The sequence below is a fragment of the Rattus norvegicus genome, chromosome 1 (genome assembly GCF_036323735.1).
Source record: "Rattus norvegicus strain BN/NHsdMcwi chromosome 1, GRCr8, whole genome shotgun sequence".
Classification (NCBI taxonomy): domain Eukaryota; kingdom Metazoa; phylum Chordata; class Mammalia; order Rodentia; family Muridae; genus Rattus; species Rattus norvegicus.
Window position 1 is genome coordinate 224,596,036 of NC_086019.1, and position 18,508 is coordinate 224,614,543.

General features: G+C 41.2%; 1 protein-coding gene across 4 annotated transcripts in view; it reads right to left on the reverse strand.

The window, feature by feature from the left end:
- The window catches only part of Pcsk5 (proprotein convertase subtilisin/kexin type 5), a 430,528-nt gene that overhangs the window by 332,213 nt on the left and 79,807 nt on the right, over positions 1-18,508 (reverse strand). For all 4 annotated transcript variants that reach the window (XM_039109729.2, XM_039109692.2, XM_063264264.1 and 1 more), the window contains exon 3: positions 8,191-8,304. In XM_039109729.2, the coding sequence (XP_038965657.1) occupies positions 8,191-8,304 (114 nt within the window). The remainder of the gene's footprint in view (positions 1-8,190; positions 8,305-18,508) is intronic.

Below are 18,508 nucleotides of genomic sequence, written 5' to 3' on the forward strand. Positions count from 1 at the left end.
ACTGACACTGACTGAAAGGCAGAATGGTTTGGACTATCTGGAGCGCCTTTAATAGATGAGTTAAGGATGGCACGGACACTTCTATCAGCTCATAAGGAACAAGTATATGAGGAATCCAGAGGGCGTGGTCATGCACTTGGTTTAAGGAAGAATAGTGTTTAACACAGTGAGTCTGAGACGGGAGTTCATTAAATAGTATCCTGCAAGATTGGCCACTGGCTGGCGTCTGGGACCTAGGATATTGAGAGTGTTCTTACTGTTCCCTGATAAGAACTGCTCACAGTACTTAAAGCCTTTGGCTATTGGGTGTGTCTGAACACCTGCTTTCCTTCTGAGTGCTGGGACTTTGGAACACAGAAAGCACAGGGCCCTGTGTGATCCACCCACTCCCACAAGCAATGTGACGATTTAAGACACCATGTCCCATGTTTTACCACATTCAGGGCTGCTGGAATAAAGTGCTTTCCTGGCACTTCACTAAGGGAAATCTCTTGGAAGCTTGAGCCAGGTTTCTTCTGGACTTTGCCCCCATGGGACTTTTCCATCTGCTGATTTTGCTTGGTGTTCTTTCACTGACATTAAGCATGGCTGTGAGTGTGACTGCACTATGAGTCATGTGAGCCCTCCTAGGAATATACAGAACTTGTGGGTGGTCTTGGGGACCTCCTATTAAGTTTTAAGTAATAATGTTACGATAATGTGGAAGGCAGAAGGCAGAAGCTCCTGGGTTAGCTCTTGGCTAGAGATCAAAACATGGGCCTCTCAGTAATATGCATTCTCCCCAGACTCAGTGTTCAGTACATCATGACATGGAGAACTAGAATAGATTCAATAAGCACTGACTTAAGAAACTATCAACATAGGTTACTTCCTTCTGGGTGTGCTGGTGTAGAGAGGATAGCATGCTTTGAGAGGTCCTAGACTTAGTGGTATATACTAGTACAGCGACACCAGATCTCAAGTCAGTGGCTCAACCAGCACTCCTGCTGAGCTGTAACCTACCTTTCACAAATGATTCTTGCTTGCCTGAGAACATGCCACATGGTTGCAGATCTCCACCATGTTGCATTTTCAATTAAAACAACTAAATGAGGTGCCTTAAAAGGATGACGTCCAAGCTGCTGGGGTAATAATGCCTCAAACCCCACCAGATTTTATTAGAGTCAAATGACAGTATAAACCAGTAGGAAAATGTGTGCCAACCACAGAAACAGCCATGCCTCAAACTCTTGGAGCACGGAACACTATGCAGTTGGCTGAGAAAGAACTGTGTGGCTTCAAATCATTTTTCGCAATTACTATGTTAGCTATTTCATTGTTTTTGGCAGATATGCCCTCCACACGACAGAACTCAGCTAATTTTCACTCTGCTGATCGGCAAATATGATTCTGGAAAAGCCACCCAGAGAGCTTTCATAAAATCTGAGGCAGTACATTAAAAACATGATCCATTTGTTACTATCAGGTTTCAAAGGACAGATACTAAACATGCCACCCGACATTCACCCCAGGAAGTTCTCAGAGGCTGATCCCAACCACCAGTGTCAGAGCCACAAAGCAAAATCTTCAGGTTATTTTTTCCTTACTTTCCCCAAGTTTTACTTTTAATTACCACATCAAAACTTAAACGATGTATGGGCAAGCACATGGTATTCCACCATGTCTTCAAACAGTTACCATTTATCTGTGGCAGAAACACTCCACATCCTTCCTTTTAGCTTCTTGGAACTTCCAATGTGTCATCCTTGCTACAGTCAGGGTTTTCTGCCTCAGAATGCGGAACTGTCTTCTCTTATGCAACTCTAACGTCATATACGTGGACTGACCCTTTCCTTCCCTGGCTCTCTACTTCTTAGAGTTAAATTTGCCTTTCTTGGGTCAGAAAGAGCATGTTTTAAAAGTTATTTACTATGAGATTCACATTACTGGCTCTTGATTATTATGCAAAAATGCTACCTAGTGCCTTGTCAATTTCCTCTGGTTATTAATATTTAAATGACTACAGGAAACCTACAGTTCCACCCAAGTTTCATTTCTAAATTGTCTTCTTCATATCCACCAAGAGCCCACCTGTTGAATTACAGTAGGGATATGTGTTTGAGGGTGATTTCAAAAACTGTCAACTAGATAACCCTTCCCATAAAGAGAAACATCGTGCCAAAGGGTAATCCCACAATGCATCACGAATAATGTCCCTGAATGAATGAAGGGATTCTAATCATGATGGGGAACTTCAGCCAAGTTCTGTAAGCTTGAAATGTGTGTGAAAACAAATACGCTGTTGAGTTCTCTGATCTATGTAATTGATGTTCCCAGATGTTTGTTGAAGAGTTTTCTTAACCTTACAGTCTTGGTGGTCAAACTAAACTTGCTTCATGGTGCTATTAAAATGGTTCACTGCATCAGCCACATAAGTTCACATGGGTCTGAATTTCTGTGGCTTTTCTATCTGGTAGGTTTTCTCTCTGGAGAATCATGAGAGGATAATTAAGCAAGGATAATATGAAAAGATGTTTTCCCTTAACCTGAAATTTAACCGATTGAAAAATACCCCTTGCTTAGCTCTCCTCGATTTGAAAATGCTGTCAGAAAAAGCAAACGGAAGCTGATCAGGTGTGCTTTAAAATGCCCAAAGGAGTTTCAAAGCCCTCGCCTTCCACCTGATAACTGGGAGACTCAGCAAGCTATGCTCTTACAGCCTCGTGTTCAAGGTAAGGCTGCACAGACGGTTTTTCCACAGAGACTCCTGGACAACAGCATCGCAATAGGGAACTTATAAGGAATGCACAGTCCCACTGTATGCTGAGTAGTAGGAGGAGAAGATTGGCAGTAATCAGGCTCAAACCCTCCAGGTCATTCCGCCGTCTGACGGTTTATGAACCACAGATGCAGAGAGAAACTGGAACCCTAGTGCTGCAGGTGCAGAGACGGATTCCACCCCTGCTCTGGAGGTGACCTTCAGCAAGTTACTTAACACTTACATGTTTTAATATCCTCATCCATAAAGTGCCAATGATAATAATGCCTAAGTCGCTGGAACACTGGCGATAATCTACTACATGAGAGAGTTAGCAAGAGACTTGGTGTAACATGGGGAATTCATTAAATGCAGGCAATTATTTTCTCTGCTACCGTGTGATAGCGTTTGCTCATTCATTTATACAATTTGTATTTATTCAGCATTTGCCACACATGCGCATTAGAACCACCTCACTGCCTGAGGTCCACTCTATCCCGAAACAGAGAGCATTGCTGCCTGGTGGTGGGGCCAGGACTTTCAAAGAATCAGAGCTGCAAACAAAACTATAGCCCCTGCCTGAGGGTCAGTGGCTGCACATCTGTAAGCAACTGCCCGGAAGTTCTAGCATTCCGAAGAGCCACTTGCCCTCAAGCTCTGTTATGTTCATATCAAGTCCTCTGATGCTTTACTGATCTTCTTAGGAGAGATAGGTCGTGTGTATTTATCTACATAGCCAGTGTATGTCATGCCAGCCAGAAGGAAGGCGGAAGTTGATGCAAAAGGCAAAGAGTGGTAATTCTAGTACTGACACTTCTGATTCCTGAACGTGGACCTGAACAGGGCCTGTTAAGGCAGGGGAGAAATTTTACAACCACTATATCCACCACAAACTCTCCAAACTCATGCTTCTAGATACAAGAGGGCTAAGACACAAAGCTAGACAGAATGGTTCTGTACAGCATTTCCAAGGCAGGAAAGGACTTGGGCAAAGCTTTTAAGTGAATTAAAAGAAGCATTCTGCCTTTTATCTCTACTCTTTTGTGACCAATATGAAATGACAAGAATGGGTTCAGGCCACTGAACTGGAGGCAGGAGCCAATGGAGACTCACCAAGTAGCCAGCAGACACTATGGCATGGAATGGAGCTTGGAAAATGGAAGAAAGAAATGTACAGGTGCTTTAGTTAGGCTTCTAATACGCCATCAGGAGTGACAGGAAGACTGCACACTGGACATAGATTCTTACTTTCTTTCTTTTTTCTTCCATTTTTATTAAATTGGGTATTCCTTATTTACATTTCAAATTCTATTTCCTTTCCCAGTTTCCAGGCCATCATCCCCCTAACTCTTCCCCCTCTCTTTCTATATGGGTGTTCCTCTCCCCATCCACCCCCCATCACCACCCCCCCAACAATCCTGTACACCAGAGGCCCAGCTTTGGCAGGACCAAGGGCTTCCCCTTCCACTGGTATCCCTACTAGGCTATTCATTTCTACCTATAAGTTTGGAGCCCAGGGTCCGTCCATGTATAGTCTTTGGGTAGTGGCTTAGTCCCTGGAAGCTCTGGTTGGTTGGCATTGTTGTACATATGGAATCTTGAGCCCCTTCAAGCTCTTCCAGTTCTTTCTCTGATTCCTTCAATGGGGGTCCCGTTCTCAGTTCAGTGGTTTGCTGCTGGCATTCGCCTCTGTATTTGACATATTCTGGCTGTGTCTCTCAGGAGAGATCTACATCCGGTTCCTGTCAGCTTGCACTTCTTAGCTTCATCCATCTTATCTAGTTTGGTGGCTGTATATGTATGGGCCACATGTGGGGCAGGCTCTGAATGGCCATTCACTCCTTCAGTCTCTCACTTTCTTAAAGACTTACTAAAGCAACAAATAAAGTGATTCTGGCAGGGAAACAACAACGTATGATGACACATATGTATGAATACATTATCTATGCTGAGTTAGGTTAATTTTGTGATCGAGAAGCCAAAGCACACTAGTTTTGATGTAACACGGGTACCAGGCATTGCTCAATGCTTCTTGCACAAGCTTTAACTGAACCTTGGCAGTCATCTCTGTAGGTACAGCAGCATGCCTTGCCTCTTCTACTGTGCACACCCGAGAGGCAGTACTCTACAGCGCAGAGCTGGGGCTGACTCTTCTCACTAATGAAATGAAATTTAACACCGAGAAATGAAAGAGAAAACTCTCTAAGGTTTTCAGGGTTAGATGTAAAATCATAACCACTTGATTTCTTGCCTGGGGGAAGCTAAAACAGTACCAAGTGACACCCAATCAGGTTTTTGGTGAGGTTATTCTGGAGAGGAATCAATTGCCACCAGGAACCTGAGTAAACACTTTAAGAGCAGAATTGTCTTCTCTTGTGGAGAATTGTCCTCTGCTGCAGAATCTTTTGGGCGTTCATCTGAAAGCCCAGACATTGTAGAAGACAACATGGCCACTTCTATTCAGTTCTGTTTAGATTTTTAACCAGCAGAACCAATGAGATAATAGTTGCTGTGAAGACAGTACTAGGGGTCCTGGCATGAAGCAATAAATGATTCACATGGGTGAGTGAGGCAGTGTCAGTGAAGTCAAGGAGAGTTTATGGGACTCAAACATAAGCATACTGAGGGAAGCCATAGGTGGTTGAGTAGTTTTACAGATTTAAAGTTCCTGCCTCTCATTCGGTCACAATATGCCTGAAAGATAATCTTAGGTCTGCAATCTGCCTCCTGTTCTTTTCTTTATGAGAACAACAGTATCTTAATAAGAATCTATGAAGTATTTAGCACTATGTTTATCTTGAATGATGCTTGAGGCTCCGTCTTGTTTTTTTTTTTTTTTCTGCCATTACTCTCTGAAGATATTAGAAGTTCATGAGGGGCAGGATTAGCATCTCTCTCAGGATTTAGCACATAGGCGGGGTAGGATTCTCTGCTCATTGATAGGCTATGCATCAGCTTGCCAGTGTGGCATCTCAGCTCTACCAGGCTGAGTGAGCTTCGATCTGAGCCTCAGATTCAGTGTGGATCATGTTATTACAGATGTTTATACAAAATCAGAAAAATGCTCATAAAGCGCTTGGTCCATTGCTTAGAACACAGCAAGCATTAAGCAAGTGTGACCTAGTGCAATCATCACCAAGTGTGTGCACTTTAAAGCACCCCTGCAAACCTCTCAACCTTTCTCATGTGAGACTGAGAAAAATCCAGTGGAAAACAGGGTGCTTTGGGGGGAAAAGGAATGGCAGCCTTCAATCAGGAAGTAGGCCTTGGTCAAAAGAGAGGCCACTGGCCAGTGAAGATGTCTTATAATGTAAAGGTACTTGTTGTGAAGCCGGACAGCCCAACCCAAGTTGCATCTCCAGACCCACATGACAAAAGAAAACAATCTGACTCCCATGAGTCGTCTTTGACATCCACATGGTTGAGTGTACACACACGCACACGCGCGCGCACACACACACACACACACACACACACACACACACATACACACAGTCAGAAGGAAGAGGGAGACAGAGATAGAGAGACAACGTTAGTAATGTAAAATAAAACCAAAAGTATCAACGACAACAAAAAAGGCAGGAGGTCTCTGACGGTGAAGTGGTAGCTCTTGTCCCTTCCGGTGCCCATTCTGTCTCACTCATACAGTGAAAGGAAGAGGGAAGCGTGGTGGCCTACTCTTACCCAGCAGCATGCAAAGGCGGCAGTGAGTCTTCCCCAGGAGAACTGTGACACAAGGCAAGGATGGTCCCTCACCAGACTTTATAAACACTGTCCTATGGAGGCACTTTCGTTTTCCATATTGTTTGTAAAGTTTGTAAATTCACTCCAGTGTTGCCTGGTCAGACATAGCCCCTTAGCTCCCGCTGACACTAATTCTGATGTCCCCCTTTTGTTGTTCATTCCTTCTCTGTCTCAGAGCTAGCACGTTGCCATGTGTCTCTGTCCCCTCAGATGACCCTAGTAAAACCACTACTTGGTTCCCAATCCCTTTGAAGTTCACATCAGGGCTTCTTTCTTTCTCTTTAAACATAACAGAGCTCTCATGTAAGATTTTGCTGGGATTCTAAATGTTTCTACAGCCTTCCGTCTCTAGATCAGTCCAGGGAAATGAGAGTTGTGAGCCATACCAGCCACATTCCTTCTCCACCTCCAAATAAGCACAAGTCTCCGGCACTTCCACTGCATGCGTTTTTACAGGGACACAAACGCAGATTCGAGTGTAGAGCCTTTCCTTAGCGAACCTCAATGCAACAGAACAAATTTATCAACAACATTAATGACCAGAATGCAAAATGGCTGGCAAAGGGAGCCACCATTGTGGTGATTTGAATGATGGATAGTCCCCAGAGGCTCGCGTATTTGAACACTAGGTCCCAGTTGTGGGTGCTGTTTAAGGGGAGGTTATGGAACCTTTAGGAAGTGCAGCCTTGCTGGAACGTGTGTGCCACTGGGAATGACCTCTGAAAGCTTAGTCTCATTCTGCTTCCAATTCAGCCTCTGCTTCCCATTTGAGACTGATACATGATCTCTGTGCTTTTTGCACCTGTTGCAATGCTTGATGCCAAGCCCCTCTGTCATTATAGGCTTTCCCCATAGAACTGTAACCTGAAATACACTTTCTCCCATAGGATACTTTTCATCATGATGTTTTAGGACAGCAATAGAGGAATGGCTGACATGAGTAACAGGAGAGAAGGGTCCAAGACATGGGAGCCCAAAAACTTGATGCCAGAAAAGAAAATGGGGCGAGCTTCTAGAGAAGTCAGTCCTGGGTATAACATCTGTGGTACAGAGTACTGACCCAGAGGGCAGAAGAGCAAAGAGCTCGACAGCCAGCAGGAATAAGAGGCCAGGATCCAGGAAAATATATGAAAAGCATGCAAAAATTCTGTGGCTGTGTGTCTTTTCATCAGTTGGAGACATGTGGAGACGAGACAGAGATTGTAAAACGTAGTGCAGTGGAAAACACCCTGGCAACACTCAGCAATAAAAATTTTCAAGAAAGAGAAACAGCAACAAGAAAAAAAGAGGGCTTTTTACAGCTTACAGAGCAATCTGGTGACATATGGATTCATGATAGAGAATGAGTAATGTCTTAGAAGCCATGTTTCAGCAATCATGTAGCAGAAACTCTAAGACTAGAGAGGTATATGTCCCAGGGAGGCAAGGTCAAGTGTACTAGCACCTTGCTTAACCCAATGAGTTCAGCGAGTTTCCTTTACTGACCCTTAAACTGGCTTCCTTGAATGGGTCAAACACTTCCTGATGCAGGTTAGGTGACAAGTCAAGTGACACTTGCCAGCAGAGTAGTTTCAGTGATGTGCAAGTCCTAGTGTCATCATGAACTCAAGGCACAGAGTTCAGCAGAAGTGAACACGATTGCAAATAGGTCTTCATACACCACAGAACTGGACAACATGACCATAGCCAGCCTTCCCCTGTGAACTTACCATGTACCACATACTTGGCCACTTAGGATCATTGAAGTAAGTCGACTGGGCACGACTGAGGTCATAATCTCTCTTGGTTCGTTTTTTCACCACTTGCTGTTGGATCCACTCCACCTGCCAAGAAGAGAGACATCTGGTGAGTGCTTGGCCCCCGTCACAGTTCACATAACAGAAATGGCAGGCTACAGCATTTCCAGTTTCCTGTCAATGCTGAGTGAGTCAAACTTTATCGTGACAATTACAATCTCCAAGTCCATGTGACTCTCTGGAAAGCCAGTTCTCTTTTATTTCAATACAAGCAGACATTTTAGTCTTTTATAGACCAATAATTTATCTCAACACCAAGCCAGTTTTTCTTTCTTTTTCTTTTCTTTTTTTTAATAAAACCAGGTCACTCATAATTTATTCTAAAGTGACCATGATAATTTTTAGGGTATATTTCTGTTCGTAGTAAAAGTTGGCAAGCTTTATACATGGAGGTTCAATACTAAATATTTCAGGCTTTGTGGGTTCATACCTGATATATCATTTCATTCAGCTCTTGTAGTAGTACAGCTAAGCATACCAGAATGCTGCAGTGGTGTTGAAGTAAATTGTCATAAACAAAACAGACTGGTCTTGACCCACGTGCCTCTTCCCTCTACTGTGAACATATTCTTAAGTATTTTGACATCAGTTTTTTTTAAGGGGGGGTTTGTTTGTTTGTTCATTTGTCTTTTTGAGGCAACATGTCACTGTGCAGCTCTGGCCAGCCTGAAACTCGCCAGGGGCAGTGTTGAACTTGAAGCAGTCTTGCCTTTGCTACCTAAAAGCCGGGACTGCAGATGTACACCACCGCAGCTGGCTAGGCCCACATGGATCTTTAAAAACACAGGATGGTGGAGGAACACTACTAGGTGAATCGAAAAATGTATGCCCTACTCTTATCTCTGGCACAGACCACAGAATCAGTTTCTTGAGCTATGGGCACCCTGCCAGCTCTCAACTTCAAATCTACCACATTCCAGAAAAGCCCTAACATTTAACCATGACCTTTGCTTCAACCATGAGTTTAACACAGCATTTGTAATTTTGTGGCAGAACTATCCTACAAGGATATTTTTAAAAACAGGTTATTATTACGGCAAAAGAGAAAAAAGGCGGGGGCATCTCAAATGCAGGATTAGCCTTGATGTCATTCTTCAACTTGCGGAGGAATGCTCCTTTGACAGCTAACTTTGTCACAATATTTTGAAATTTCCTATCTAGCCATTTATCTTTGTTTTTCACAAAGTCAAAATTGGAATAAGGACATCATATAGCTCAGGGCTATAATCTCTTATCTGCCCACACAAAGATTCAAAATCTCTCTCCTACTTGACTGAAGAATTGAGAAGGGACACAAAGGTGCCTTTCTCAATCAAAATGAAGAAGCCAAAATGGACATTACCTATTTACATGAAATATTTCACTTCTTGGTTCTAAACCATTTTTCTAAGGAATGAAGCCCTCTTGGTTATTCACTCAATAAATATTAAGTGGCAGGTGCTATTCTGGGAATATGAGGATAAGTGAGAAGGATGTGGATTTTTGAAAGACATTCTTGTCAGAGAAATTTACCAAGTATTTTATTATTCTTAGATTCATAAAATTATAATTATTTCTACACAGGATGCCCAATACAGGCACATTTATGACAAGTTTGCCTGTGCAACTTATATTTGCAAACTAAATATAAAAGTACGATTCGTGTATCCTAGTCCAACAAGGGTAAACGGGTTCATTAATGCTGGTCCAAAGAAGGCTTTGGATCCATTTAAGTAAAACTTCTTTCAAAAGTAGAACCTTCATCAATTCCAAAGGGCCAAGGTTTATGTTCAAATATCAAAGCATGTCATATACTTGCTAGTCACTAAGCATTACTAGAAATTAGGGAAGTCTATACTGGGGTGAGACAGATAGTGTTACCCCTTGTAAATACATGCATATTCCCACCACCCCACCATCCCCGCCCCACCATGTGTATACAGGAAGACAGATGCAGTTGTGGGAGAGAGAAAACCAAATGGTGGCCATTTTCCTAGATGAACTGTAGTACTAAAATAGTATGAAACACTTTAAAAATAGCATCTCTCCTGGAAATTTATGAAACGAAAATGTTAGTTACATGTCAGACTAACTTAGATGATGACACAGAAGCTTGACATCCGTGTTTGACTATAAGTCAGTCTGCCTGACCACAGGGCTGCTGTATTCAAAAAGAGGCCCATTGGGGAATGTGTGTGCATACAGCATCAAATACCATGTAATTTGCCTTGCTGCTCTATTGGGCATGAGCCTTTACCCAGAGAAGAAGAAAAGAACCTCTTAGATCACAAATTTTCTGTGATTAAAAAGCCCATACTCAACTATTATCTACCCATCCATCCATCCATCCATCCATCCATCCATCATCCATCCATCCATCCATCCATTCATCCATCTATCCATCCACTATATATGTCCATCCCTTGATAGTTATCCTCAAATTTTATAAGGAGAACTCAGAGGTATTACACTATATACATTTTTATCTCTTGCTAGGAACCTTACTGCAAACAGAAAACTCTTATTTTCATCCAGCTCTACACAACCCAGAAGAGAATAACGCCCTTTCTCTCCACACATTTCATTTCAGTCACATTACATAGTGCAGTTGATTCGGGACATCTCCACCCTCACTCAAACCTTGTCTCCCTCTCCTCTGTAGGCTGAGTGGACACTGGACTTTTACTTCCTAGGAAATCTCCATCTTCTGCTCCTACTTGACAAGCAAAAGCACATTAACTGACGATTGTGTGATGTCTACCCCAGAAGCACAGTTAGATTTTTGTCTTAAGTTCAAAAATCTGCCAACTTACTGGCCCTCTGCGTGGGGTAGTTTATCACCAGCAGGAGTCAAATGTTTTATAGAGAGAAAATATTTTGTAAGCCATTGCTTAAATGCAAATGGGAAACAAATGACAGTAGCAACTTCAAAACATTTCCTATGGTGAGCAGGATATAAGTCTTTAGGTAATAAAATGGAGTGTAGCTAATGACTAAACCAGGTACCGCAATGGATAAAACAGAAAGGAAAGAAACTGACCTCCAATCTATAAGAGAGCACAAACTAAAGGTGCCATACTAAATGACAGGGGAAAAGCAGACCACTTAGTAAATAAGTGTGCCTGAACAGCAAAGAACAGATAACGTGGAAGGTTCCTCTAACGCCAGGACCAATTGTAAATGAATTAGCTGTTTAAATGTAAAAGACTAAAAAGTGAAGCACAGGGACTAAATATTTCTAAATCAGTTAGCTTTTCCTCATTCCTCATAGCTATGTCAAGTACTTCATTGTGATGAGACAGTGACATGACAACCAAAGCCACCTAAGACTGAACTGTGAAGTCATCCTTCCGGATATGATGTAAAGATTGACAAGGTATTGTTAGTATGGAAAGCATAGCTAAGAGCTGCGCTCAATAATGCTTGGGTAGATGCAGCTTTGCTCAGCTCTCTGAATGGCTTTCTATGCAACATCTACAGGAATGGCAAGGAGAGATTTTACTGTGTGTTTATACAGATAAATATGGAAATCTGCATAGTGAAATCGGAAATGAAAACTGCACATACAAGTGAAGACGCTGTAAAACCTGTGCATATGGTGGCACATACAATGGAGTTTATGAGTTGTTTATTACAGTTGCCATAGGACACCTTGTAGGATCTCTGAGTACAACATGGAGAGAGGCGAACATGCCTCCTGGTCCAATTCCTCCTAGTCCACATAGCCCTAGTCTCTATTTTACAAGAAAAACATTTTGTTTGAAGGGACAGAAAATGGAGGTGGAGGTGCCAGCTGGAAGCGATTTTTAGTCATTCCATAAAGATGCAAAAGAGGCATTTAGAGAAATGGTCAGTAAGCAGACTCGCACCTCTAGTGATTTCCCTGACTGAAGCAGTTCCCAGAGAATCAATAGGATTCCATGCTTTGTGCCCTTTTGGGTTAACACCAGGGAAATAAGGGAAGAAAGCATAAAGGTGTTTGTCCTCTGCCCTCCCTTTTCCCTTCTCTGACTTTGAAAACAAAATGGATAGAGCTGGCTTGATTAGAAGGGAAAAGAGGGTGTGTGCACGTACATGCGTGCAGCTGTGTGTTTTCTATGACAAAGAATGCCTGAGGAAGATACCTTGGTACCAACACAGCAACCGAAACCAAATGTCTCATAAATATTCTGAAACTCTGCTCACAAAATGGAAATTACACTGATACAATGATATACATTTTCAATACCAACACTCAAGACGCAGAAGCAGGTAATCTCTATGAGTTTGGGGTCAGCCTGGGCTACAGAGAGAGTTCCAGGCCAATCAGGAGTACAGAGTGAGGCCCTGCCTCTAAATAAATAAATAAATAAATAAATAAATAAATAAATAAATAAATAAATAAATAAATGGAAGGAAAGACAGGAAAAGAAAGTAATGAAGACAAAAGAAAGTAATCAGAATTACCAATTGAAAAAGAATGAAGAAATTTTGTAAAAGAATGTATCAAGAAAAAAGGGTATTCCATTCTGCAATATTTTTTCCTTTTGAGTAAATTACAAGTGAGTCATTAAATACTGAAATAATGTTGTCTTTCTTTTTAAAGAAAGTAAAAAATTGTTCGCAGCTTCTTTGTTTCAGAGAGCAACTTGTAGGCAAATAAAGTGCTATGGCTTATTTAATGGAGAATTTTCACTTGATCTGCTCAGAACAGGCATTTCAAACTTATCAAATAACTTAACTGCTAATGCTGATGTGCTTATATAAAAATGTATCTGGTCAGGAATACATGGGATATTTTAAAGATCATTTAGAAGGAAGTTGTGAAATAAATATTGCATATAGAACTGAAGAGATGGCCCAGGGGTTTAGAATAATGCCTGTTCCTTTAGAGAACCCAGGTTCAATTTCCAATACCCACATGGTGGCTCATACCCATCTGGCCATAGGAGATATTATGCCCTCTTTGGCCTCTCTGGGTCCCAGGCACTCACATGCTACACAGATAAACATCCAAGCATAACACGCATACACGTAAAATAAAAATAATAAATACTGAATGTACTGTTGAAATAGTACAATAGAGACAATATAACCACAATTAAAAAGTTGACTCTACCATAAAACTGTGTATTTCATTGGCCTTTTCTGAGAGCCAACGTTTTAGAAATGTATGATGCAATTCAGTTTTGCTCCATTGGGTTTAATGGAAAAATTCACAGCATTATTGTTAGGAATTCAGTTCACACATCCACACCTTTAGCCTACTCCACTATTGCTTACACTCTCTATATTGAATGTGTTTCCCCCTTCCTCTCTTCTGCTTAGGGAGGAAAGTAAAACAACTGGTTACATCAGATTAAAGCAGGAGAAGGCATTTCCTATTTTCAAAGCCTTCCCTTTGTCCAATCGCCCTCTGAAATATCTACTTGCGCGCCTACTGGGTGGCAGGTACTGTGTTAGATGGGATGTAATGTCAGCAAACAAAAAACTTACTGCCCTCGGGCAGTTTTTGTTCTAGTGGAGATCAGACAGTGTGGTTATATAAATAGATTATAGCATTGATTTTAAAGCCCTGTATGGTACAAAAAGAAATAATGTGAGGAGGTAAGGAGCATTTATGGCAGAAGACTATTTCAGGTAGTCAGACAAGGAAAGACTCCTGGGGAGACCAGATATTTCAATAGAATATTAATTAACAAGGAACTGGCTGCATTAGGAGCTCAAGGAAAAGTTAATAGGCTATGTGACAAGGTACTTTGTGTACTTTTGTCCTTAACTCATCCATACAACATAGATGCCTGCATGATTCCCCCCAGACTCCCCAAGACATACTCATATGGTATTTGACCACATAAACAACAAAGGAGAAGGCAACACAGACATCATGGAAGCACGTTTTCATACAGCTACTTGGCCAGTTCAGAACTCCAAAGTGGAAATGGTCATGGTAAACACATGCCCAGGATGGCAATTTCATGTATAATAGGGACAAATTGTCACAAAGTCCTCTCTGTGGTCAAGGGAAAGGAATCATCTTACATATCTAGGGGTGCTTTTAGGGAAAGAGGTTTTGATATCATCTTTCATTCCCTCAAATTTGAAGTGCAAATCATGGGATCCATGCCATTTCACCAGGATAGCAGCTATAAGATAATGCTTAGGACGAGAGGGGTGTGCATATGAAACACTCCACCATAAGGTATAGATGCAATGTAGCATAGTGGATGTGGACATTGTACTAGAAACGGGAAGACAGAATTCCACCACTGCCACTTCATGAGCAGGGAAAATGACATCCACAGAGAATCTAAATCGAAGCATCCAGTGTGTGTAGTGTGCCTTCTTTAGAAGGGCCAGCAACATGATAGCTTCTGTAGTCAGTGGTGTTGAACTGAACTAATCTATACTAGACATGGGCAATGCAGAACAAAAGAAAAGGAGATGAAGGGGGGCATAATCTCAGTGCTTGGTGGGGGGTCACAATCAGGTTTGCCTACTTTGGGCACACACACACACACACACACACACACACACACACACAAACACACATAGACCATGTTCTTGCAATATGTATTTGCATTTACAAATTGATACTATTGTCAAGAGGCTGCAATGCCTAACTGCTACACAAACTCACAACACCCTTCATAATACACCCAAACAATATAAAGTACCTCGGTGTGACTTTAACCAAGCAAGTAAAAGATCTGTACAATAAGAACTTCAAGATTCTGAAGAAAGAAATTGAAGAAGACATCAGAAGATGGAAAGATGTCCCATGCTCATGGATTGGCAGGACTAATATAGTAAAAATGGCCATTTTACCAAAAGCAATCTACAGATTCAATGCAATCCTCATCAAAATACCAATCCAATTCTTCAAAGAGTTAGACAGAACAATTTGCAAATTCATCTGGAATAACAAAAAACCCAGGATAGCTAAAACTATCCTCAACAATAAAAGGACTTCAGGGGGAATCACTATCCCTGAACTCAAGCAATATTACAGAGCAATAGTGATAAAAACTGCATGGTATTGGTACAGAGATAGACAGATAGACCAATGGAACAGGATTGAAGATCCAGAAATGAACCCACACACCTATGGGCACTTGATTTTTGACAAAGGAGCCAAAACCATCAAATGGAAAAAAGATAGCATTTTCAGCAAATGGTGCTGGTTCAACTGGAGGTCAACATGTAGAAGAATGCAGATCGAATCCATGCTTATCACCCTGTACAAAGCTTAAGTCCAAGTGGATCAAGGACCTCCACATCAAACCAGATACACTCAAACTAATAGAAGAAAAACTAGGGCAGCATCTTGAACACATGGGCACTGGAAAAAATTTCCTGAACAAAACACCAATGGCTTATGCTCTAAGATCAAGAATCGACAAATGGGATCTCATAAAACTGCAAAGCTTCTGTAAGGCAAAGGACACTGTGGTTAGGACAAAATGGCAACCAACAGATTGGGAAAAGATCTTTACCAAGCCTACAACAGATAGAGGGCTTATATCCAAAATATACAAAGAACTCAAGAAGTTAGACCGCAGGGAGACAAATAACCCTATTAAAAAATGGGGTTCAGAGCTAAACAAAGAATTCACAGCTGAGGAATGCCGAATGGCTGAGAAACACCTAAAGAAATGTTCAACATCTTTAGTCATAAGGGAAATGCAAATCAAAACAACCCTGAGATTTCACCTCACACCAGTGAGAATGGCTAAGATCAAAAACTCAGGTGACAGCAGATGCTGGCGAGGATGTGGAGGAAGAGGAACACTCCTCCATTGTTGGTGGGATTGCAAACTGGTACAACCATTCTGGAAATCAGTCTGGAGAATCCTCAGAAAATTGGACATTGAACTACCTGAGGATCCAGCTATACCTCTCTTGGGCATATTCCCACAAGATGCCCCAACATATAAAAAAAGACACGTGCTCCACTATGTTCATAGCAGCCTTATTTATAATAGCCAGAAGCTGGAAAGAACCCAGATGCCCTTCAAAAGAGGAATGGATACAGAAAATGTGGTACATCTACACAATGGAATATTACTCAGCTATCAAAAACAATGACTTTATGAAATTCATAGACAAATGGTTGGAACTGGAAAATATCATCCTGAGTGAGGTAACCCAATCACAGAAAAACACACATGGTATGCACTCATTGATAAGTGGCTATTAGCCCAAATGCTTGAATTACCCTAGATGCCTAGAACACATGAAACTCAAGACGGATGATCAAAACGTGAATGCTTCACTCCTTCTTTAAAAGGGGGAACAAGAATACCCTTGGCAGGGAATAGAGAGGCAAAGATTAAAACAGAGACAGAAGGAACACCCATTCAGAGTCTGCCCCACATGTGGCCCATACATATACAGCCACCCAATTAGACAAGATGGATGAAGCAAAGAAGTGCAGACCGACAGGAGCCGGATGTAGATCTCTCCTGAGAGACACAGCCAGAATACAGCAAATACAGAGGCGAATGCCAGCAGCAAACCACTGAACTGAGAACAGGACCCCCGTTGAAGGAATCAGAGAAAGAACTGGAAGAGCTTGAAGGGGTTCGAGACCCCATATGTACAACAATGCCAAGCAACCAGAGCTTCCAGGGACTAAGCCACTACCTAAAGACTATACATGGACTGACCCTGGACTCTGACCTCACAGGTAGCAATGAATATCCTAGTAAGAGCACCAGTGGAAGGGGAAGCCCTGGGTCCTGCTAAGACTGAACCCCCAGTGAACGTGATTGTTGGGGGGAGGGTGGCAATGGGGGGGAGGGTGGTGAGGGGAACACCCATAAAGAAGGGGAGGGGGGATTGTTTGCCCGGAAACTGGGAAAGGGAACAACATTCGAAATGTAAATAAGAAATACTCAAGTTAATAAAAAAAAAAGAAATATGACAACAATAAAAAAAAGTTTGCATTTTAATTGCAAGGTTTCTTCACTGATTTTAGAGATTAAGAAACTGAATGTTAATATCCATAGTGCCAAAGGTAATGGTTGACAATAGGTTCTCAAATACAGATACGCAGATGTTTTTACCTTGAATCATTCCATTTTCTTGGTACATATCTTCTTCTAGTTAGTAAAAACACAATGGCAGTAAAATTTTAACAGAAAGGATGCAAAAAGCAAGCCAGAGGCCTAGACTTAACCCTACTACATAGCAATGGACTATTCTGTATTCTAATTAGATAGTAGCACATGGATGATCACATGGATAACAATGAACAGCATGCAAAAATATTAACGAGGGATACTTTCCATTACTGTCCTCTGATTTGTTAAAACCAACTCCTCTACCGTTTTTTACCATCTATAATGGAGCCACTTCCTTCACCTCATGAGTCTGTATTTATCTCAAAGGCCATAAAAGACCACAAATACAGATAAATACAGAAAACCAAGAAATATTCAGAAGAGGAAAACTACTATATGACTATAAACAGAAGACCCCGAACAAAGGCTGAACAGAACCAGTGAATCTGATAGCTCTCTAGTCTCACAGACTCATAAAAGATATTGCCGACATATTAATGTTCATTGATGAGCCCATAGCCCAAAGCTTACAGCAAATAAAATGCACATTTGAAAGAAAGTATGAAAGGAAATAATGAGCAAGAAAATGATCAAAATCCTAGTGTTAAAATCAAACAGGAAGAGATATTAAACTGATGGAAAAAATTAGTGCATATTTCTTTAGCACCTAAACACTGAATACTTTATACACTGAAATTTTAATATTCTAACATCAAATATTAATGTTTAATTAAATATACTTATATTTAATTAAATACTAATATCACAACTATAAAAATTTAATAAAATGTTAAATTTCATGTACCTAAATGAAGATGGCATGCGGGCTACTAGCAATAATACTAGTAAGTAATAAATCTTTTGATTTGCAAGGAAGATCATACTTATGATCTTATGATATATATGTACATATATTTGTGTATATATATATGATATATATACATTTATACTTATTTTGTTTGTCATCACCTTTCTGGAAACAATCATCTCAAAGACTTAAGGCTAACTTTCCCTTTGAGGTTAGCACTCTTTAAGCTTCCTGAAGAGTCAACTGAAAGCCAATTCTTTTCCCCTCACGTATATACTTTCTTTGGTACAAGTTTCAGTGTCTTGTAGAAAACATTGCTTTATTTTCTACTTTCTGTTGCTGTGATAAATACCAGGACCAAAAGCAAGGATGAAAGGTTTTATTATAGGAGTTCAAGCCA